The 25250-nt window shown below is 40.7% G+C and overlaps 1 protein-coding gene across 1 annotated transcript; it reads left to right on the forward strand.

The window, feature by feature from the left end:
- The first annotated feature begins 774 nt into the window (after positions 1-774).
- On the forward strand, positions 775-23616 carry mfsd11.S (major facilitator superfamily domain containing 11 S homeolog). Its single transcript, NM_001089766.1, has 14 exons — positions 775-830; positions 3103-3251; positions 3656-3711; positions 6479-6586; positions 9502-9581; positions 9771-9867; positions 9950-10008; positions 10733-10877; positions 13981-14021; positions 14110-14175; positions 18380-18505; positions 19224-19398; positions 22031-22166; positions 22550-23616. Exons 2-14 carry the CDS (start codon positions 3156-3158, stop codon positions 22700-22702), a joined length of 1338 nt encoding a protein of 445 aa, NP_001083235.1. The 5' UTR covers positions 775-830; positions 3103-3155; the 3' UTR covers positions 22703-23616.
- The last annotated feature ends 1634 nt before the right edge of the window (positions 23617-25250 follow it).

A 25250-nucleotide genomic window follows, 5' to 3' on the forward strand; every position in this document is an offset into this window, starting at 1 on the left:
ATAAATTTTACATTCACTTATTTTAAAGATTTACTTGTCCTTTAAGGTAACTTTTATTATGTTACAGAATGGCAAATTCTAAGCAATCTTCATTATTTATTTATTTTTTTATAGTTTTTTTTTTAAAAGGGGGTCAGTGACGAAGCTCTGTCAGGCTACAACGTCATTGTCATTGATACTTTTTATTACTTAACTTTCTATTCATATTCCAGGGTAGGGGGGAGGGTTTTTTTTATTACAGGTTGACTTCTCCTTTAAAGTTGAACCACCCCTATTAAATATAAATAAATCATAGTTTAAATCTGCCTGTGACTTCCCAAAAATGGTGTCCTCATTAAATATAAACTGTTTTTATTTTTTATTTTCATTGAGACAGTACAGTATTGTGTTTCATTTCTTATTGCTGTTCAGTCAGCCGCTTGAATGCTGCTGGTATGCACACGGCTCATTGTTCTGCTAAATCATACAGATGTCAGCTAACAATGGCTGCTGCTCTTTCATCTGTTTGTGTCAGCTTTCCTGTCACCGAACCGGTTCTCTAAACGGAAACCATTGTCTACGTCTAAGGTCAGCCAGCCTTTACACATATATAGTTAATGAGCCGTGTTGGAGAGCGTGTGATGACGTGGCATAAGACCAGTGCCTTCTGGGAAATGTAGTTACTCGCGAAAGTTCCCCAAGCTTACAGGTAGATAACAAAACTAATTTCCCACAATGCAATTGGTGTCTCCACCTATGTCAGCTGACCAGTGAAAATCTCTACAGATCAGCTGACTTAGAATCATGCTATTTCCTTGAGACCGGCAAAGTTCTCCACTGGGGACCCTGGGGTAAGAGCTTTTGCCTGTTTCCGTGCAGAATGAGTGGTGTCTGTGTGTCAATGGCATTTTTACTAATTAGTACCCCAAATGTACAGGGGAGACAAAGGCATTGTGTCAGTGCAACGTTGTGTGTGTAATTGTACACTGTTGCCTGTGAGCTGCAGAATTGTGTAGGCTGGGATGAATCTGATTTCCCCATAGAGCTTTCTGTTCTGCTAGTCCCAGTAAAGTTGCATGAGGATTGAATAGACCAGGGGTGCCCAAACTTTTGTACTCGTGAGCCACATTCAAATGTAAAATGAGTTAGAGCAATACAAGTTCCTGGGGTGCCAAGTAAGGCATGTGATTGGCTATTTCATAGCACTTATGGTACTGGTAGACTACAAGAGACTACAAGTAACCTGGTTTTTATTCAACTAAAACTTACCTCCAAGCCCGGAATTACAAAATAACATCCAAGGGGTTGGTGAGCAACATGTTACTCACAAGTCACTGGTTGGGGATCACTGGAATAGACTGTAGGGGTTAATTCAGATTTCGTCCTCTAGCTCAGGGGTCCCCAAGATTTTGTGCTCCTGAGCCACATTCAATTGTTAAAAGAGTTGGAGAGCAACCAGTGCCGGACCAAGCTGACTGGGCGCCCTAGGCGACGGCCACTCCGCTCCCCTCCGTGCTCGTATGCGTACGCGCGCTCCTCTCTCTGTGCGCGCTCCTCTCCGTGCGTGCAACCCCCCATCCAGCGTGTGCACACATGCGCACAGCGATGAAGGGGAGGGGAAAAAGCGAAGAGGTGAGCTCGGCAAGGGAGACGGAGGGCAGGGGAGAGAGAGGGGGAAAAAGCTGTAGGGGAGGGGGAGAGAGCGCGAACATGGACTAGTGGTAGACAGAAGACTGGTAACTGCCCAGCGCCCCCCTTTCGTTGCGCCCTAGGCAGGTGCTTTTTCTGCCTATCCCTAGTTCCGGCCCTGGGAGCAACACAAGCAGGAAAAAATTCCTTTGGGATGCCAAAAAGGACTGTGATTGTATATTTGGTAGACTGTATGTGGACTGGCAGGATACAGGGGTTCTGTTTGGCAGTACAGCTGTTTTTTATACAACAAAACTTGAATCCAAACCAGGAGTTCAAAAATAAGTACCTGCTGTGAGACCACTGGGAGTAACATCCAATTGGTTGGGGAGCAACATCCAATGGGTTGGGGAGCAACATTTTGCTCATGAGCTACTGGTTGGGGATCACTGCTTTAGCTTATCCTCTCCGTATGTGGCTTTAAGGGGACTTAAACTTTGCTGTGCAGGGTCGAACTGGGTCGGCGGAACACAGGGAATAAAACCTGGTGGGCCCTGGCTCTTTATCGCCTGCTAGCCCAGACCTGCTCCCTGCACTCCTCCTCCTTACCTCCTTCCCAGTCACGGTGATGCACCATAAAAAGCACGTGCACGCAGGGGTGGTGGAGTTTGGTGTCGTGAGAGAGGACTTTATGGCTGGGGGGGCCCCAGCCTGCGTTATAGCAGAGAGGTGAAAGCTGCTCATGCTGGTTGTGCCTTTGCTTTTACAAACAATGCAAGACACAGAGCAGAACCCTCTGTATGCAAAGAAACCCAGTAGCAACCACATCCTTATGTAAGGGGCATCCTCAGGGAACACCATGTACTTCTCCAAGCTGCACTTGCTAGCTATGGTTCATGGTTGGGCTCAAATCTATTCATCCAGATAAGGCTTGCACAACTGAACAAATCAAACAGTGTGCTAATGCAATTAATGTTCTTTATAGAATAATTCATACACACATTTTTGGATAAACTACAATGTTTAGCAACGCAGTTAAATATCAAGCAAAGCACCAAATAGTAATCAAATACATACCACCCAGTTAAAGTGCAGACAAGGTGCAGCAAGAAGCCGCCTCCGATATCATTAGGACCTGAATTTCTGTTTTTAAACTGGAAATTCGGCTCTGCTAGTGCAGTTGCATTCGAGATGCAGTCCCTCTTTGACCCGCCCAACACTAAAGTTTTACGCGCAGAGTGGGAGAGGTTGCGGCACCGGTGCTGCTGCTTCAGATGGCAGCAGCTCAAGATTTTTGGATAATAAAACCAGAATTTCAACTATGGCAGCAAGCGAGACTGAGCTCTCTCTACTAGCATTGCAGCCTTCCGGACCACCCCCCCAACTCGCAGCAGCTTCCTCGGGGCAGCTTAGAGGCAAGAATCGTCCCTGACTAATTCTCATGTGCTATTATGTTTAAACATTATTTATACATAAATGTTTATTTCTTTCCAGGATTGTTGCCGCCTCTTTTCAGATAAAGTCCTGCTACAAATCATAAATAAAAAATGTCTCCAGAATCCAGGAAACTGCTGAATATTGTCATCTTGGGTGTAGGCTTTATGTTTATGTTCACTGCCTTCCAGACAAGTGGTAATGTGGCGGTAAGTCTTTCCAAAAATGTTCATATTACAATGCCAATGCTATTCCAACTAATAGCAGAACACTTAGCTGTGCATGGGTTTGAATATCAGGGGTGATTCTGACCCTACCCCCACTCTTTTCTTATCTTGCATTGGAGCGGGTCCAGAGGGTGGCCCATCATTAGTTCCAATAGCGCTCTTTTGCACTAGTAGAGCTGATTTTTTTGTTTAAAACCCTGAAAATTAATCTCTTTAAGTTACAGGTGTAACTTGCGGGGATATTTCACCTTGCTTCATGGCAGGTGCGCACCTGCTTTTTGTTGAATCTCGTGTGTACCTTATAATCCCTAGTAATACACTGTATCATAATTGGAATGTTTCAGCCTAATATGTTATTCCTAATTTCTTTCCTCTTTTATACACAGCAAACTGTCATCTCCAGCTTGAACAGCACAAGTTTCCATGGAAGCGGTTATACAAGGTACCTTGCAATATTTATTAATATTATTATGGCTTTCTATAAGTGGTAGCCTTTAAGGATCAAAACCGGTATGTGTAGGAGGAAAAAAAGCTACATGATATTTAGCTTTTATATCATTTTAGGCACAAAAACAGGACTGGCACAGATACTGCTGAGAAATGTATCAACTAAATGTAGGAATTTGTAGTGGTTCAGAATCTGCTCCTGGATCACTGAGCTGCCACACTAGACAAGAACATTACATTTTAAACTTAAATCTGCAAACAATTGAACTGAAAAAAAGTGTTTAGAAAGTGAACAGCCCCTTAAAGTGACAGTTGACTACAGTATATTCTGGATTAATCACCTTGCTTAGTAATTAAATTGACAATGTACATAATGGACCCCTGTCAGATGATTTGGTCACTTGCAGTACTTTTATTGCTTTAGGGGTCTTTCCTAGGGTGATTTTTATTCTGCCCAGGAAAGTGATCTATAGATTTTTCAGGACAACCTAAGCTTTCAAATATGTTAGAATTGTGGTGTGATTCGTCTTCTGTAACAAGATATAGACTTTTAAATGTCTAAAAAGTTCAACAAAAATCGTATTTCCCATAATATAAGCACAAATATCAGAAACATAATTTATTTTATGCATGAAAATACAACTGATTTCATAAGTCCCATGTTTTCTGAATTTACCAGTACCAAAGATATATAGTTTATGGAAATTTCTCATTTGTATTGGTCAAAAATTCCCAGAAGTACGCTCCCAAATTTCAAAAGCACCACTCCAGCAATCTCCATACTTCAGATTTCAAAGGCAAAAATTCTACTTACAATAAGTTTATCCTAGAAAACTTTTCATTTTTAGAAAGAACAGATTCTGATATTCAAACTAAGTAAAATATGCCTTTCTACTTCAAACTACCAAGCTGCAATGCTTTCCTAAAATTATGTTTTTTTTTTAAATAAAAAAAAATTACAATTAAAAAAAAAAAAATGATCTCAAGATCCAGTCCAGTCTAAATCATCTTATCTTCCAAATATTAGATACCAAGAAAAAAACATTGTAGTGCCAGGGGTCCACTAAACAGTTTGATGCCCAATGTGTATAGGTTTACCTAAGTATGCGGCATGTAGGGTCCCCAAGATAAAGATATCCCAAAATCTGTAAAAAAATGTTCACCACAGAAAACCATAAAGTTTTAGAAAGTACATCATTTCCCCCAATTCCAAAATGGGTACAAATTTTGTTTCTACTCCGAAGTACCAAGCTGCAAAGGGAGGTGAATTTGATAAAAATATACAAAATCATCTCAAAGCTTCCACTTTCCAGCATCTTCTCCCCTATAGGTTATTAGGTAGCCAGTAGTGATGTGCGGGCCGACCCGATACCCGCGGGACCAACGGGTTCGGGTCGACCTCGCACTGCTCCTGGCGGGTGCGGGTTGAGCTCTTCTGCTCTCCCCGCCTGCCACCTTCAAATGCCGGCATCCGACTTCCGGGTTCCGGTTTTATAGTCTCGCGTCTGCTCGCCCCGCCCCTTTTGTGGCGTCATCGGCGGGCCGGGTCGGCACGGGTCTATAAAAGGACCCTGGAAGCGCGGGCGCAGGCTGCAGCAGGGCGGGTTAGTGTCGGGTGCGGGTCAGGAAAACCCTGACAAGCACATCACTAGCAGCCAGATAACCACCATAAATATAAATGCCAGGGGTCCACTAAACAGATGGAGGCCCAATGAACATAGGTTTATCGAACTACATAGCATGGTAAAACCCCAAATTATATATTGTACATACTAATTGTATGGCTTACATTTACACTAGTTCATAAACACACTGCCAGTTTTATGTGTGGAAAAAGCTGCAAAAAAGTATGGTGACCCCTGAAAATCATATAATTTTGGAAAGTGGGTAAAAAAATCTTTCTACTCCAAACTACAAATAGGCAAAGCTTAAATGCCACCGTTTTGGTGGCATTTCTGGAAATCACCTAAAAAACCTTCAATTTGCCACACCCTAAATATGAACGCCCGAGGTCTACTAAACAGTGTTATGCCCAATATGCCCAATATGTAAAAAAAAAAAACCTGCAGAGCTCCCGGTTGGCATCTTCTGGATCTTCATATAGTCTTTGGCTCTTGGTGCCGATTTGCACTTGTGCAGTTGAAGCCGATTCCTGACTTGACCCAACAGCGCATGCGCCGTCGGGCTTCATTACCTATATATGTGTGGATATAGTACAAAATGCTTAAAGGGGTTCTTCACCTTCAAACACTTTTCAGTTCAGTTGTTTTCACCAGAAATAAAGACTTATTTCAGTTGTTTTCCATGTTTTATTTTTTACCATTTTTTCCAAAACTGAAGTTTAGTGATCCTGGTGCAGATTCTGATCATTTAATCGATACGTTTCTCAGCAGCATCCTGTTTAATATAAGCAACTATTGTATCCGTTATATTTTCATGAGACTCAAGTATTCTGCTCAACAGGGCCAAACATAAGAAATGGATCAATGCATTATTTTGATTACACAAATGTGTATGTATATATTAATTTAAATAGCATTTGAGGAATTTAGCAAATGTTTAGCCTCTCCCAAGCATCCGGTTACCTGTAAGTACATAGTTACATAGTTAAATCGGGTTGAAAAAAGACAAAGTCCATCAGGTTCAACCCCTCCAAATGAAAACCCAGCATCCATACACACACCCCTCCCTACATATGACACTTGTACAATGTATTTCGGATCCACCTCATAAGCTTGATGTGCCGTTTTATTTCCCTGCAGCTTGGCCATTATATACAGTGTGTTCTCTGCCTCCAATCTCATTGCGCCTTCTGTGATTGCTGTTCTCGGGTGTCAGATGTCTATGTTCCTAAGTGGACTTTTGTACAGGTAGGTATGTTCTGAGTGAAACAACATCTGTCATTTGTGTGACCCATGGAGGCTTTATACATACAGTTCTGTATTTTTGTAACTGATATCTTAACTGTATATTTCATCCTACATACATTGAAATACCTAGTCTCCAGGGTAGCGGTTACAGGTGGTGCAGGGGTTGCACCGGGGCTGCAGGAACTGGGGGAGTTACATGGGCACAACCAGTTCTTAAGGACCAACAGGGGCGTAACTACTGGGGGAGCAGGGGGTGCAACTGGGCCAGGGCCCGCACCCCCGCAGGCCCCCCCCCGGCAGATCGCGCACGCTGCAGCCGGCTGGATTCGGCTGCAGCCGCAGAGAAAAAACACGTGGACGAGGGTGGGGGCGGGCTCGGCTGCATGGCCCGCACCAGGGCCTGCCCCCACCTAGTTCCGTTACTGAGGACCAACATACTATCCCATATGTAAGAGTCATGGCATATAGGTGGACAGTGGAGGGGAGATTAAGGAACCATTGGTAACTCAGTTCATTGATTTTTGGGACCAGTAAAACAGGGGCACCCAGGAGCCTTTCATTCAACTACTAATAGACAGTGGTGTAACTTGAAGTCCCACAGAAATCCATTTAAGACCCCCTAAAGTTTGGGAGTAAGAATTGTTAATAAAGATGCTCATCAGTCATTGCCCCCCCGGACCTCTATACTGCTGATGGTCTGAATTGAGTTAATTTAAATAGAAGTAAACACTAAAGCCACATACTGACAATATACCATTTATTGAGTAGGACTTAACTTTAGTCTATAGCGGTAAATGTAACAGTTTTTTAGCACTTTGCATCCTGTACAAATTTGTTGGGAATCAGACTGCAATGGAGAGCTGTATTTACCACGTGTCTGCCCAATAGCAGGTAGTAAGGACAGTAATGCCTTTTACATTGTATTTCCAATCTGAAGCTATAAGCAAAACACAGTCAAGCAACAAACGTGGTTTTAGAATGAGCACTTGCTCTTTGCACACTTCCATTCAGGGTATTGTAAATATCCTCTGTTCCCTTCTGGTAAATGCTGCATTCAGTTTCTACAGCCAGCAGAGGGAGCATCTGTCCCATCAAATATTATTTTCAGTGCTTTCCCATTTTCATTGCTATGTAACCTTTGCCATATTAACGTAAGGATCTTGTACAAAGAAATGTATAAAATGTTCAGAAGGGCCTGTTGCTCTCCAGTTGTTCAGCCCTGTCTTCAGTGCTTGAGAATAAACTCCAACTCCAGTGGAAGGAGAGCAGCCCACAAGTAGGCAAAATTATATTCCTGAATGTTCATTAACCCACCTGAGCAGGCTGCTGCAAATGAGTGATTTACCCTTTTACTTATCCTATACATTCCCAGCAGTGCCATAATACAATTGTGCATTGGTTACAAATGGAAATGTATTCAACCTGCTGAATCATAATATAGTAACAGTAAGTTAGGTTGGAAAAAGACAAACGCCTATCACGTTCAACCTTTTAACTTACCTCCAATTTTATATAGCACCAAAGTTATTTTTAACCTTTAGTTTTATATTTCAGTAATTGGAATAGATAATTGACAAATGAGCTGAGGTGAGTGTATGGGCTGTGGGAAGAAACCTATACAAACAGGTGAGGTACAGTCCCATTTCATACTGTTGGCAGCAGGGAAACCTCTTCTGTATTGTCTGATACTGTGCTGTCAGCTTTCAGGATCTGTTTGCCGGTTGGAAGCACTGAAAGAAGGGAAGGCTCGGGGTATGGTCAGGCATGGAACTAATTAGACACATTATTTCCACTTTAATGGTACAAAGCAACGCTACGAAGAACAGAGGATTCAGCGAGGTTTAGTCACTCGTTGGAAGAAATAACACCAGCTCTGCCAGTTAACCCCATAGGTTGTGCTTGTTTTATGGTATTAACCAATTGGAAGCAGTTTTTTTCTAATTCTGTGGATTATCCCACTTATTTTATGTAACTACATAGTCCTACACTGATTGCATAGCTTTAATAATATTTAAATATTTTCAGTATTTAGATCAACTGGTCCCTGTATTGTTCACTTGAGTGGTCCTCATAGGTTTCCATGTGTCCTGCCCTACTCTATCAGTGCCTGCTCTGCTCTAAGCTGCCTGTGTGTGCCATACTCTGTCTGCCCTATGCTGCATATGGGAAGTGAGTCTGGTGTCTGGTGGGGGTTTGTTCTGGGAGTTTGTTAGCATTTCAAAATATTTTTTAGGTCCCTACGATTTTTAATTATGTCATATGTTATTAGTATCATTAAGGGTTGCTATACTATTCACAGGGGAGGAGGAGTCAGCATATAAATTTAATGGTATGCCTTTATTTCGGATCCAAACCCCTGAATCCTTCGCGAAAGATTCGGCCGAATAACGATCCAAATCATAATTTGCATATGCATATTAGGGTGGGAAGGGGAAAACATTTTTTACTTCCTTGTTTTGTGACAAAAAGTCACGCAATTTCCCTCCCTGTCCCAAATTTGCATATGCAAATTAGGATTCAGTTCGGCCAGGCAGAAGGATTCGTCCGAATCCAGCGGAAAAAGGCCGAATCCTGAACCAAATCCTAGATTCGGTGCATCCCTATGCCTTTATATGACTTGGATGGGGGATATCCCTGCAGTGAGCTCAGTGCTGCCACCATTAATGTGGATATGGTCTTAATAGTGCTTGTGATCAACACTGGCTTCCATTATTGGCCCCTCCACTAAGTAGGCCAGAAATGATCCAGCCCTCACTACCACAGATTCTTGGACAGCACTGCTCTAATTAATTTGTATTCTTTCCATATTCATCATAATAAAATGTATTGCATGATATATAAATATAATTGAGAGTCAACTTTGTCCTTTTAAGCACTGTATACCTTGGTCACTCATAAGTTTCTTTCTCTTCCAGCGCCTACATTGCTATGTTTATTCAGCCTTATACCTGGTCTTTTTACACTTTATCCGTTTTGATTGGAATTGCAGCTGCTGGTGAGATTTACATTTGGTTATTCCTTTTTCTTCTCTTGTAACTTCTTAAACAAGATAGAAGAAGCCAGTTCTCCTCCAGGCTTTAAGATGGCTTCTACTACACGTGTCAGAACCAACATAGCAGAGAATAGATTGTGGCATATTCTCTATCTGCTGTTGAGCTACCTGTCCATTTTCTACCTCATTCAGTGCTCTGGACTGCCCAAGGATGCTGTCTGACCATTAATTCTGATGAAAGGACCATTGGAAGGCATAGTGGCATATTTTGGGCTCTCTTGCAGTTCAGGTAAGTGCTCCCTTCACCCTGTTTGTGAATGCGTAAAGAAAAATGAACAAAGTCACTAAGTTTTTCTTGTAATCCCCAACAGCATGCTGTTTGGAAATCTCTATATCTACCTGGCTTGGAAAGGAGAGATAAACATATCTGGTATGTTTCCCAAGTAACCCCGCCTATGCCTAACACTTTTATACTAAATGTAAAACCTTGCACTCATGATTAACTTACATTGTGCATGATTTATGTAAACTGTATTTGGATGGAGCACTTTATTTCAAAGAAACCCTATGGCCAGTGACTCAATGTCTTTAATAGAGAGCTGTAATAACAATTATGGTAGCCTGGTTCTCCCTGCTGACATTAATGAGATAAAGCAATCAAAGTGCTCCATGTGTCTTAACCTTTAGGGTGATAGCAAAAAAAAAGGTGCTCCCCACTGTTGATATAGCACCAAAAATACTATATATCTAATTATCTAGCTATCATCTGTCTATCTCAGTGATCCCCTACCAGTAGCTCGTGAGCAACATGTTGCTCACTAACCCCTTGGATGTTGCTCTCAGTGTCCTCAAAGCAGGTGCTTATTTTTTAATTCCAGGTTTGGAAGAAAGTTTTAATTGCATAAAAACTAAGTATAGTGCCAAGTAGAGCCTCTTGTAGGCTGCCATTCCACATAGGGGCTACCAAATAGCCAATCACAGCCCTTATTTGGAACCCAAGGCACTTTCTCATACTTATGTTGCTCCCCAACTCTTTTTACATTAGAATGTGGCTCACAGGTAAAAAAGCTTGGGGACCCCGGTTCTATTTAGTATTTATGGAAAGTTCCTGGAAATGTTGTAATATTTCACTGCTCTTTTTTGCCTTTTTTTAGATACTGATCGTAGGACAGTTTTTATAGCTCTGACGGTGATTAGCTTGGTCGGGTCAGTGCTGTTCTTTCTCATCAGAACCCCAGATTCTGACTCTGCACAAGAGGATGAAGCCTCTGATTCTGTAGCAGATGCAGAAGGGAGCATGTAAGTGTTTCTTGTCGCAGATGTAGCCGATTGCTTATGCTTGACATTTGTCATGGCTTGACAAAGGGACTGCGTAGCCTGAAACGTTGCCTAAGGCACTTTAAGTAAAGTTTTTCTTACTTTTTTCAGTAATACCGGAGTGCTGCTGTTTTTATTGGATTTAGCCCCATTGTGCTTCCCCCCCCCACAAAAATGACTGACCCTGACGTTCAGTGCAGTTAACTCCCTCCCACTTTCCATCCAACTTTCTCCCAATCTCTACTATAAATGATCTGTTAAACACGATATGGCTGTTTCCAGGTCCTCATGGGTACCCAGAAAATCTCAGTCAGTTAGGAAAGGTGGCATAAAATTCACTAATTTGTGCACATGGAATGAGCCAACTGTTTCGATTAGATCCCACTACTTTTATGCCCTCCTTTTTTTTCTTTTTTATGAAATACATTGAGTGCCACAGTGCTTCAGTCTGAGAATGGAGAGTAGACTTATGTTCAATTCTGCCCTTAGTTTGAATTTGTGCTATTTCAGATCTTGCCTGATTAGCCTCACTTCATGATTGTGTCTGTCAGACGGCTTTAGCTTGGAGAATGCATTGCTCTTCTAAAGTTATATTGCACTACAGAACAGGTCAAGAGATCTGTTCCACTTTATGAAAATATCAAGTAATGTGGACTGTGCATTTCATTAGCAATTGCTGACACCACGAGATTTCCCAAAATCTAATGAGGGATAATATTTTTTAATAGATATGTTGGTAGTTAGGCAGTATACCTTTTAATGACCCTATTTTAGGCAGTATATCTTATAATAACCATATTTTATGTAAAGGGGCAATATAATTTTTTGAAAGGTTTTCTTTCTATTGATTTTAAACATAACATAGAATTTAAGAAGAAGAAAGAAAAGGGAAGAGAGAAGAAATAAGAGATAGATATTTAGATGGGTGGGGATTCCCATTATATGGAGAACTGTATCCTATAATACATAACTTATTTGGTTACGTTCCTCATCACTAGCTATGTAGCTGCAGTACCAGTTTGTGGTTCAGTGAGCCACCTGTCCCATATTTTCTTGAACTTGTCCGGGCATCCTCGTGTTAAATATGTCAGGTTGTGGCTCGGTAGTATGTTGTTGTTGATTTTAATCCAGAATTCTAGGGTAGGGGGTTCCAGGGCTTTCCATGTAAGCAAAATAGTCTTTTTCCCATAGTGCAAAAGCTGCTGTAAACACAACCTGTCACTGTGTGGAAGAGTAAGCCCCTCCAAATGTCCCAGTAGGCAAAATTCAGGTGTCCGGATTTCTGGAAGTCCCAGAGAGGTATTAATAAATGCAAGAATTACAGACCAGTATTGTTGAATTTTCGGACACTCCCAAAATACATGCATATATATGGATGTCCTTGATACATTTGTACCAGTCTGTCTGGAAACTCTATTAAGAAACTTAGTTTGTATATAGCTATTACTGATATATTAGTTTCCAGTATTTGTTTCCATGTTCCTTCCTCTAAGGATGGAAAGTCCTGAGCCCACTTATGACATATATGCTTTATTGGGTTAAAGTTAGCTTGGAGCAAAATAATGTAGAACCAACTTGGGGGTTTTTAGAGTTCTGGCCTACGAAGATAACCTTCTACAGTGGATTGGGTAATAGATGGGGCTCTATCTTGGAATTTGACAGGGAATGCATGTTGCAATTGGAGGAAGCTAAACAGCATGTAATTTTGTAGCCCAAATTCTTCTTTTAGTTGGGCAAACTGCTTGAGATCCCCTGTGCTTACTAGATCCCCTAGATGCTTAATTCTGGCCGTGGCCCAGACACTGGCATCTGGAAGGGACCATTTAGACTAGATACCTGTAGCCTTGTAGGCAGACCCCACTGTTCGTTGGAAAATTAGGGTAACTGTTTTCATGGCAGGTATATATTGAGGGAAGACCCCTGTATAGCTGGTTGGCCAGGGCCTCAAAGGATGAAATTACTGCTGCTTCAAGCACCCTGGCCTGATTGTTAGGGTCAGGATTGAGCCTCCACAATGTATAAACCAATTGGATTGCATAATAATAAAGTCAAAAATTAGGGAGGGCAAGTCCACCTTTTTGTATCGGGGCCTGAAGCATCTGCATACTAATTCTTGGGCGTTCAACCGCCCAAATGAATCCTCTTATACAAGCATCAAGTTGTAGGGAGCAGACTCAGTGCATTATGAAAGGCATATAGAAATTTAGGCAAATTTATTCGACCTGGAAGAGTTAATGGCAGATCTGACCAGTGCTGTGTTCTAAATTTCACAATGCCTAAATATGTAAACGCGGACACCCACTGCAGTTGGGGTCCATGTTGTAGGTCCCTGACATTTCCTGTGTCAATGGAAAATCTGCCGATTTTGCCCAGTTAACCCGGAGGCCTGAGAAGTTCCCGAAGTTCTCAACCTCAGCCAGAAGTTCAGAAAGAGAAGTCGTGGCATTGGCTAGATATACCAGCATGTCATCCGCATAAAGGGATATTTTCTCCTCCAGTCTCTGAATTTTAAGTCCTTCAATCCCTGGGTTGGGCAATATAATTTTTCACTACAATACCATGGAGCTGTTAGTGCAGAGGACTGTGTTCTGATATCTGGCTGATCCAATTGTGGGCCCTAGGGCCCAACGATTGGATCATAATGCCGGCAATACGGGTGGTTGGATTGCTGGACCACATCAATGAACAGATGCGTCCGTGATCCGATGGGATTTTTAACCCAGCCTAATCGACATCTGGCCGACTTTTGACCAGAAATCGATCAGGGAAGCCCATTGGAGGGCCATGCAGCCTATACCCTTATAGGCTTTAATAGATAGAAGCTGGTTACTAGTCAGTTGGTGAGATCACTCCATGAGATTCTGACCAGACAGCCTATTAAATCCTTCCATCTGAATGATATCTAAAAGTTATCTTTTATGGAAATATTGGCAATTTGGACATAACTGGTTCCCTCCCTTTCTCCTGGACATCAACGTTGGTGTTATTCTTGTATGTTCACTTCCTCCATCTTATTAAATGAAAAGTTCTTGCAACTATGCTATAATCTGCATCTAATCACACTTCTGTCATTGTGTTTAACCAGGTCTGCTCAAGGCTGTTTATCAAAAGCTATGGATGCTTTCAGTGAGTATTTTCATGTGTTGTATGTAGTTTTTCGATAACCAATATCTGTTTTTTATTTTTATTCTCTCTTCTTGTCTTTCTTCTGCAGGAAAGTCCCTGAAATTGTCCATTACGAAAGAAATGCTCCTTTTAAGCATACTGGTGGCGTACACAGGTAACGTAAACATTGTACACAAGGATTTGGCTGTGAATATGGTTGTCTTCCAGAAAATACAGGGACACATAGTAACAGTGCAAATAAACCCTGCACCAATCAGCAGTTAGCTTAGATATGTCAAGTGCAATTCAACTGTTTAAAGCGAATATGATTAGTTAATTTGATTGGCTCAAGTTTGCATCCCAGTACTAGTGTTATTCCACTGTGCTGTAAAACAATATTTCCCTCCTAAAATGTATGAGTGTCATGTTCCTCGCCAGTAGAGCTGCAAAATGTCAGGGTAATAAAATTGCCCCTTAGCCACCTGCCTTTAAAGGGCACTTTTTGATGAAAATATGCATTTACTATTTATGGGAGTATAAACAGAGGAATATACACATATAAAAAACCTTCTTATGAAAAATAAATGTATTGCTGGAGTAGTTTTGAATTTGCCTATGCAGTAGTCTATTAACTATTGATAAATGCAATATCCCAGTTGTTCTTATCTGCATTGCTCTGCCATGGCCACCTAAAAAGTATTAGTCCCAGACCCTCTGGCTATAGGGACAACATAGGTCTCTTATGCTGATGAATATTCCATATACAGACACCAATGGGCAGACATTAGAAGTGCTGCTGTTTTCTGATACTTTCTAAAGATCTCAGTCTGAACATGCCAGGGCCTCACACATTTAACAAGCTCATGTAGTGACAGCGGACTTTTGCAGTCTTGCTGAACCTGGTTTGATCCCTTTCTAATGTTGTTTAGAAATCGATATTTCGACTGCACAGCTGGAAAGAAGAAAAACTGAGATTATTATTATGAAAAGCGCCATTATACCATAGAATTTTCCAGATTATTTATGGTTAACTAAGGGCAGAGACACACGTGGAGATTCGGGGAGATTTATTTGCCTGGCGACTAATCGCCTCTTTTTCGGGCGACTAATCTCCCTGAACTGCGTTCTCCCCGGTGGGATGGCACTCGGATCGCTTTGTTTTCTGAAGTCGCCCGAGGTTGCTTGACGTGGAAAAATGAAGGCAACTTAGAAAAACAAAGCGATTTCGATTCTAGCCAGCGGCAAGTGGGGAGATTAGGCGCCGAAGAAGAGGCGATTTGTCACTGGGCAACTAATCTCCCAAAATCTCCACATGTGTCTCTGCCCTATTTGGGATTATAGACACACTCAGAGACCTATAGAAGGTGATAAGTAGCTTGTGTCCAGACTTTCAATGAAAGAGTGACATAAGCAAGCCTGAAACTACAGTATTGGCTATGGCACACCATGTATTCTTTTGCCAGTAATGAAAAGACCAATCTGGGCCAAAACAACCCGTCTTGTGAATTGATAGTAGTAGAATCTGCCTCTTATTGCGAACAATTGAGGGCTTTGTGACCATAGTTCACCCTGTAAATGCAGTTAGTGGAGAATACCTATACTTTCAGCTCCTAATGTTTCCTTTGTTAACAAAAAAACTGCATAATATTTAACCATTTGGATGCAACATTTTGCATCCCAGTGCTAAAGCCATGCATTTGATCACCCAACACCTAATGTGCCATACTGTAGCTCAGTCTACGTCTTACAAATCTCAGCCATTATGTTGACCATCTATCTTTCACTGGGAAAATTTCAGCTAAAACAGACAGAGCATTTAATATTAATGTGTTTAATTTAGTGTTTCAATAAAAACAGCATGCTCGGTGTAATCCTTTTGTAAGCCCTTCTCTTTAACGGGTTTGTTAGAGGCTGCTTTGAAATCCTCTGCTAGGCTGCGGCTGATTGTCTAGGCACAAGGCACCACAGGAGGCAGTGCATTGATTATCACCCCCTACAGGGCAAATGCTGGCATAAAAATAATAAAACACGCTAACGATTTCTAGAACAGCGGCAGGTAAAGATTAGCCATTGGCTATAAAGAAAAGGGGAAAAGCATCCATAAGAGAATATAAAAATCTGAATGAAATCACCTTGTGTCCTTCCGTCACACAGTATAATGCAGCAGCCCTTTGCAAGGGACACACTGGTAACAAAACATTTTAATAAAACTCAAGCAGGGGTCAGAAGGCTAATGCAAAACAGTAACCTAAAGGGGGGGGGGGAGGCACATCAGTTGCTGCAAATGGCAATCTTAAAAGTCATTATCCCCTCTTCGTTGTGAGAAGGCTTGATAAAGGACCCGGAGGGGTCTGAAACGTTGCCCCTTTGTGATGTATATTTTGGGCTTCAAATAAATCACCGTTTGGACACAATTGCAACTAACAGGTGTGCATCCGAATTTCTTTTGTTATTTACCCACTGACCCTTATGCGAGGGAAGGGTCTTCCGGATAAGCACCCTACACTTACAGCAAGTGTTTTCTTGGGATTGGGTTGAGCTCTCCATGTTCGTGCATTATCTTCTCTTCGTTGTGAGAAGTCTTAAGTCATATTTGTCATGAAAAAAATGAAGTATATTTTATATTTCATTTTTATTCAGTTTTTTTCTCATCCCACTGCTTCTTTTTGCTGATGATACCCTTGAGTTTTTTTTTCTCTGTCTGCTGTGCATACATGATAAATCGGCTTACGTTCTTAGTTTTAGCTGTATGTGAATCACTTTATGAGAATATTGCTGGTTATTCACTCATCTGTGTTTCCATACATCCAACAGAAACACTCATCCTGCGACTAATTTAACATCACAGTGCTCTGTAGCGCCATCGACCTATAATCTCAATCCTGTGTTGTCAGACTTTTAATGTTGAAGCCCATCTTTGGATGCTCAGTACCCCCTCTTTTCAATAACAAGGTTACAGATCCTGTATATACTGTGGAAACATTGGGGCAACAGTCACACTGCTACAGTTTTAGAGGTACCCATGGCAGCCAGCTTGTTTTTAGGCTAGTATCAAATGTCAGTCTCACTAACAGTCTCACTAATACAAAAATCCCAATACCTTCTGTCTTGGGGGATATACAGTCATATGAAAAAGATTGGGAACCCCAATACTTAGTTGAGCCTCCTTTTGGACTTTAGACGACTCCTATGGCCTTTGATGAGTGTCTGGATTCTGGATGGCGGTATTTTTGACCATTCGTCCTTACAAAATCTCTCCAGTTCAGTTAAATTTGATGGCTGCCGAGCATGGACAACCTGCTTCAAATCATCCCATAGATTTTCCATGATATTCAAGTCGGGGGACTGTGAAGGCCATTCCAGAATATTGTACTTCTCTCTCTGCATAAATACCTTTGTAGATTTCGAAGTGTGTTAAGGGTCATTGTCTTGTTGGAATATCCAACCCCTGCGTAACTTCAACTTTGTGACTGATGCTTGAACATTATCCTGAAGAATTTGTTGATATTGGGTTGAATTCATCTGACCCTCGACTTTAACAAAGGCCCCAGTCCCAGAACTAGCCACAAAGCCACCCAGCATGATGGAACCTCCACCAAATTTGACAGTAGATAGCGGGTGTTTTTCTTGGAATGCAGTGTTCTTCTTCCGCCATGCAAAGTTTTTTTTGTTATGACCAAATGACTCAATTTTTGTCTCATCAGTCCAACCTCCAACCTCATATGCCGCTCCTGTATTTTTCTTGGCCGGCCAGACCTGGGTTTTACAGCAACTGTGCCTGTGGCCTTCCATTTTCTGATTACATTCCTTAAAGTTGAAACTGACAGTTAAAACCTCCGAGATAGCTTTTTGTAGCCTTCCCCTAAACCATGATACCAAACAATCTTTGTTTTCAGATCTTTTAAAGCGTTGCTTTGAGGATCCCATGCTGTCACTCTTCAGAGGAGAGTCAAACAGAAGCACAACTTGCAATTGGCCACCTTAAATACCTTTTTTCATGATTGGACTCACCTACCAATGAAGTTCAAGACTTAACAATAACAAGCTAAGCCAATCAATTTGGTTTTGCCAGTAATCAGTATTGAGCAGTTACATGCATTCAAATTAGTAAAATTACAAGGGTACCCAAATTTTTGCACAGCCAGTTTTTCACATTTGATTTAATTTCATACAACTGAATACTGTTTCACTAAAAATCTTTGTTCAGAAAACACCCCAGTACTCAGATGTTCTTGGGAAATGAAAGACATACCACTGTTGTATTTTTTGTTGAAAGTGGAGTAAATTATTATGCAGGCTGAGATATAAATATATAACTGTATATTACTGGTTCATATTCATACATTTAATGTGGAAATATATTATGTTTTTCGTTCTAGGCCTAGAGCTGACATTTTATTCTGGTGTTTATGGAACGTGCATAGGCTCCATGAACGTTTTTGGAACTGATGCCAAGAGCCTTATTGGTCTTTCAGGAATATTTGTTGGCCTGGGAGAAGTTTTGGGTATGTTTTCTCTGCCTTGAGTTTTAATATTTCATGAAAGAACTGAGCACAGAATGCCACAAGCTTATTCATTGACATTGTTTCTGAGTTATGTATGTACAAATAAATATATGCATTTATCATCTTGTAAGGTGTCAGCTTTAAATAATGAAAAGAATAATGTGTGAGTATAAATTTGAATACACATGGAACTGACAGCAAGACACTGGCAGCAATAGGGGGGGGGCTACAGGCCAAGCCATAGTGAGTGATATGATGTTAGGGTGCTGAGAATCTCAAGAGATGCACTGTGGGCTAAGACTCTAGAAGACACAGGCAAGGGGAAATAAAGAGACTCAGGTTGCGGGTGTACAGGAGGATAGAGTGAGAGAAGGCCATGCTGCAGTGAACTGCAGATAGTGAAAGGAGGCACAGGCACAGGGAGATGCAAATAATAATAATATTGCACTGTTTGCAATTGTCAGTATTCATAGAAGGTGGGTGATGGGAGATACATGGACCCCCTAATATGTGCATCATTCTGCCTGTACAGGGTGCAGATTCTGGCTGCCTTATGGCTGACACAGCTGTTCTTTTTGTTATGTTACATCTTGAACCATATTCTAAATTAGTTGATTGCTGATATAAAGCCTTTAATTGGGACACGTGTACAGTATCCTGTTAAAATCTGTTGCCTTGACTTATTGTTTTACACTGTGTCACTGTTCATATATTACAGGTGGGGGACTCTTTGGGTTGCTTGGAAAGAACAATTACTTTGGTCGTAATCCGGTGGTCATCCTTGGAGTGGTGGTTCATTTTCTGGCTTTCTATATGATATACCTCTATATGCCTAGCGATGCCCCCATTGCTTCTCGAAGTGGAACTGACCTCTCGGCATTCATAAATCCCAGGTAGCCAATGTTCTGTGCAACATCTTTTTTATCCAAGTTATAATTCCAGGTTTTCCTTACACTAAGATAGTACTGCAACTTGCTAATTCTCTTTACCTGCTCTCCTTATATACAGTTAGGTCCATAAATATTTGGACAGAGACAACTTTTTTCCAATTTTGATTCTACATTACCACAATGAATTTTAAATGAAACAACTCAGATACAGTTGAAGTGCAAACTTTCAGCTTTAATTCAGTGGGTTGAGCAAAAGATTGTATAAAAATGTGAGGAACTAAACACCTTTTTTTAACACAGTCACTTAATTTCAGGGGCTCAAAAGCAATTGGACAATTGACTCAAAGGCTATTTCATGGGCAGGTGTGGGCAATTCCTTCGTTATGTCCTTCAATTAAACAGATAAAATCCCTGGAGTTGATTTGAGGGGGGGGTGATTGTTTGTGGAACATGCGGTCAAAGGAGCTCTTCATGCAGGTGAAACAAGCCACCCTTAAACTGCAAAAACAGAAAAAACCCATCCGAGAAATTACTACAATATTAGGAGTGGCAAAATCTAGAGTTTGGTACATTTTGAGAAAGAAAGCACTGGTGAACTCAGCAACGCAAAAAGACCTGGACCTCCACTGAGACAGGTGGATGATCGCAGAATCATTTCCATGGTGAAGAGAAACCCCTTCACAACAGCCAAACAAGTGAACACCACTCTCCAGGAGGTAGGCGTATCAATATCCAAGTCTACCATAAGGAGAAGACTGCATGAAAGTAAATACAGAGGGTGCACTGCAAGGTGCAGGCCACTCATAAGCATCAAGAATAGAAAGGCTAGATTGGACTTTGCTAAAAAACATCTAAAAATGCCAGCAAAGTTCTTTGGACAGATGAAACAAAGATCAACCTCTACCAGAATGATGACAAGAAAAAAGTATGGAGAAGGCGTGGAACAGCTCATGATCCAAAGCATATCACATCATCTATAAAACATGGTGGAGGCAGTGTGATGGCTTGGGCGTGCATGGCTGCCAGTGGCACTGGGACACTAGTGTTTATCCATGATGTGACACAGGACAGTAGCAGTCAAATTAATTCTGAGGTGTTCAGAGACACTGTCTGCTCAAATCTAGATAAATGTAGTCAAATTGATTGGCGTTTCATAATACAGATGGACAATACAGATGTACAATGACCCAAAACATACAGCCAAAGCAACCCAGGAGTTTATTAAAGCAAAGAAGTGGTATATTCTTGAATGGGTAAGTCAGTCACCTGATCTGAACCCAATTGAGCAGCATTTCACTTGTTGAAACTTCGGGCAGAAAGGCCCATAAACAAACATCAACTGAAAGCTGCTGCAGTAAAGGCCTTGCAGAGCATTAAAAAGGAGGGAACCCAGAATCTGGTGATGTCCATGAGTTCAAGACTTCAGGCTGTCATTGCCAGCAAAGTGGTTTCAACCAAGTATTCGAAATTAACATTTTATTTTCAGTTTTTTAATTTGTCTAATTGCATTTGAACCCCTGAAATGAAGTGATTGTGAAGGCTTTAGTTCCTCAAATTTTTATGCAACTTTTTATACATGTCTAACTTGATTCTCCTGGTCCTAGCCACATTTAATTTCACCTACATTCCAGCCCTTCTAATTCAATTTAATATATCCATGTTGTGACTGCTTACAATCCGTGGTATGAGGAACAAACAACCATTTGTGCTCCTACATCATAAGCCTGCATAGGTAGGTCTTTCTGACCCTGTGCTTTGCTTTATTCTTCTTTCTCCAGTTTGTTCTCCAGCACTGTAATCATGGCCATATTTTCTGTGTAGGTACCTATGGACAAATGCCTTATAGGGAAGGCCCTAGAAAAAAACATTTTACTTGTCAATTCGATCATTGGTTGAAGGGCTCTCACAATGGAACTTTTTCTTTTGGCCACTGCCTCTTACCTAGCCCTTTTGGCTACCAGTATAAGCTAACAGCATCCTTTCAAATTGACTTTTAGACTTAATAGGCTGATCTGCTAGTGTTTAAGCACATATTAAGCATACAAATCAGCATGTATTACACATATACCTGCAGTTGTTGTAGGAAGTCTCATCTTGTAAATATTTTCCGAGTAGCTGCAGCTTAATGTGTATTGTGCATACTCTTCCTCAGATAGGTGCTTTACTTAGGGAAAAGGTTACATTGGAGGCAATGCAAACTGACAGGCAAAATACTACAGCAGAAAAGGCTCCATGTCCAGGAAATGGGGCAAGACAGGCAACCTACAAGCAGGGTAAGGAACAGGACCGTGTTCAATAACAGAAATAGGATCATACTGCAGTCAGTCATGGAAGGAGGACCTACTATGGGCAGAATGACCTCAACAAACTGTGACAGTGGGCTTTTTAAATTATATATATATATATATATATATATATATATATATATATATATATATATATATATATATATATATATATATATATATATATATTTATATATATATATATATATATATATACACACATACATACATATAGATATATATATATATATATATATATATATATATATATATATATGATTTATATATAGGACTTGTCCCTTGACTACTTCTGTACTGAACTAACCTTTCATATTGCACCCTTCTATCAGCAAAACCCTAGCACTGGCCTGCAGTTTTTTGCTGGGATTGGGAGACAGCTGCTACAACACTCAGATGCTGAGCATTCTGGGATCCCTCTACCCTGATAACAGTGCCCCTGCCTTTGCAGTTTTCAAGTTTGTGCAGGTAAGGGCCATTTCTGTATTGTTTTTGCCTTATATGCAATTTGTGTGTGTGTTCAAAAGCTGCTTTTTGCCGTTTTGCCCAGTGAAGAATATATAATCATTTCATTATTGTCGCCAATCACTTGGGTTCTAAAGCATAAATGTAGGCAATGGTGCGAGCACTGTCCTTGTGGAATCAATCTAGCTTCTGTCCAGGCAATGCTTTTGTTTGCCGAGCTTCTTAGAATTTTACCCTGTGAACCAATGTAATCAGCAATGAAACAGGCAAGGAAGGCAAAGGTGATTTACTCTGATCTGCTAATGAATTTGTATATGCCCTGTTTCAGAGCACAGGAATTAACTATGTCAGTAACACCCTCCTTTTGTTCTCCCCTTCTCTCCTAGTCCGTGAGCGCAGCTGTGGCATTTTTCTACAGTAACTACCTCCTTCTGCACTGGCAGCTGTTGATCCTGGTGATATTTGGCTTCTTTGGCACTATATCTTTTTTCTTTGTTGAATGGGGACTGACACAGAGATCCCTGTATAACAGCATGTGATGCTAACCATGGCACTCCTGCCTGTAGTTGCTAGCAAACTTGGCTACCAGTTCTGTGCCACTTGCAAGGGAAATCCGTGGCAATAAGCTGTGACATTTTTCTATGCGGCACCCTTAACATACCACAATTTGACAGCTTTCACTGCGAGAAGATGCTGTTGAAGACCCGCAAAGATAACAGCTGACAAAATGCCTGCCAACACAGCTACCAACCAGATAAGAAACATTTAGGGTTAGGGTTGTTAATAAAAGGACTGGTCCAGGCCGTCTGGGCAAAATAGTATTTAAAGGGATGCTCTTAGTATGTGTGCTGCTGCATTTTTTGTTTTAGGTTAAGCCATTGTTTTAAATCCGTTTTTGTTCAAAAAGGGAATAATTTTATCAAGCACTGCAATTGCACACTTTTCATTAATACATACGGGTTGCTAAAGTCCGGCATTTGCAGCTTCATTCCAGGCCTACAATTGATTCAGGTGCCAAAGTAGTAGGTTAGTTCTACAAAACACTCCAGTTGCCAAAGTTGTTCGCTGCATTGTTCTGTAGTGCTTGATAATGAGTCCCTGATATATTACTGACTGTTTACTCTCAGGGCTGCATAGAAACCAATGCTTAGTTTGTTTTAGAATTAAATTTTATGTTTGTGTGGGCAATGTCCCCATTCACTGATGAGCCAGAATATGTGCCAACAAAGGGCATCATGGTTGCTGCTGCTCTAAAGACAGCAAAGGTTATTGTAGTATTAACATTTGAATATAACATAATGATTTCCAATAACTAAATTATCTTTTCATTGACATTCCTTTTTTTCTGCTGCTTTATTTTGAATTATTAACATTAATCATCATTTCAACCCTTCTGCTGTTAAGCGGTAAAATAATTACTCGACAAGTTGTCAGTAAAAGAGTAAAAAAAAAATAACCTAATCTCTTGCTTAGTTCATTGAGCTCCTCAGTAAAATGCATTACTTTAGGCAATTAAAGTAAAACCTAATATGGATATAGCATGCGTTTCTCTGAAAGAGACACTCAAAAGTTTATTTTTGCCCAGAGGGAGCAAGCATTGTTTTCCTATTGGTGAAAAAGAGAACTTTTTAAATAAAGTGGTTATTTCTCAGCCTACAGACGAAGGCTCAATGGTCGTGATGCCTTCTTCAGCTACAGGAGTTTGCTTTTGTTCCTCACTAGGTTTGAAGGGAAGACAATGTAAAAGAATCTGTATTATAATTTGTTTCTAAAGTGTTGCAACTACAATTCTGATCACTGGATGAATAAAAGAGCCAGATAGTGTTGTACCTAAGTAATAACATTATACCTGATACACACTTGTCCCTACTGTAACACATTTGGCAGTTACTAAGCTGAATAAGTTCCATGCTAGACTTCATCCAGTGATACATCCTGAGATAAATGCTATGGTTGCAGGGGCATAAAAAAGTTCAACAAATTTCTTTGCTTTTTATTATTAGTATGGCCAAAGCACCCAGAGTTTATACCAAGTAGGAGAAAACATCTATGTGTCAGTAACTGTAATTGAAAGTGTTAATTGCAAAGTACATACCCAGCAGCTTCCTGCAGCCTCTTCACCTCCTCCCAGATCATCATGCCAAGCTGGTGAAGGTGAGATTGGACAGAATACGAGTGTAGGGGAGTCACAAGAATAGGAGCAAAGGGGAAAGAAAGGTGACATTTATGATCAAAGTTAATTATCTATTGGTTAAATACCCAAGAAAAGCATCAGGAACAGTGATCAGGGAACTTACATTCTGCAGCCGCAGATACTCAAGATGCTGCCTCCATTTTTGCTGTTCCGTTGGTGTATCCTGTGGAAGAAGAGAAAATGCTGCTTTGTACCAATGCCATTATTGTGCCCATATAGCCCTTTGTGATAAAACTCTATGCAGTGTCTGTGCATAACCCGTTTTTTGATGGCACTTAGGTGGATGACTTTAGACCCCCCTTCCGTCCAGGGGAGCAGGATATACAATGAATAATAATGTTCCTAATTATTATAGAGATATACTGTGAATAATAACCTCTCCTTTTATATTAATAGTGATACAGGAGACAGTGTGGCATCACTCCAGAGGGTGGCATGCTCCCTCTTGAGCACATCCTGTAACCTTAAAAAGTAGCAGTGTGAGACAAGAGCTGGCAATCTAATATAATTTATTTCCTATTTATATAAACATCTGTTCTGCATTCCATACCAGAGAGTTGAGCATTACCTTGTAATGGGTAATGTTCTTCTTTTACGTCATCTTCGGGTCCAAAAAGCAAATAGAAAGAAAAAGAAAATAATAAAACATTGCCATTTTCCACCCTTATTGCCCTTGCACTTACCCCTGGGGCAATAGCAAATTGTTTCCGACATGTAATAAGACCATTTATTTAGTTTTTTTGTTTAGTTACAGAATACAATTCACCCTGTGTTGGACCCGGTAGTGATGTACTGCAGGGAAAAACTCATTTTCATTAAATACTGAGCTAAAGGAGGAAAGGAACTCGCATATAATAAAATGAATGCTGCAACCTTTGGAACGGACAAATTAT

This window comes from Xenopus laevis, chromosome 9_10S (assembly GCF_017654675.1).
Source record: "Xenopus laevis strain J_2021 chromosome 9_10S, Xenopus_laevis_v10.1, whole genome shotgun sequence".
Classification (NCBI taxonomy): Eukaryota; Metazoa; Chordata; class Amphibia; order Anura; family Pipidae; genus Xenopus; species Xenopus laevis.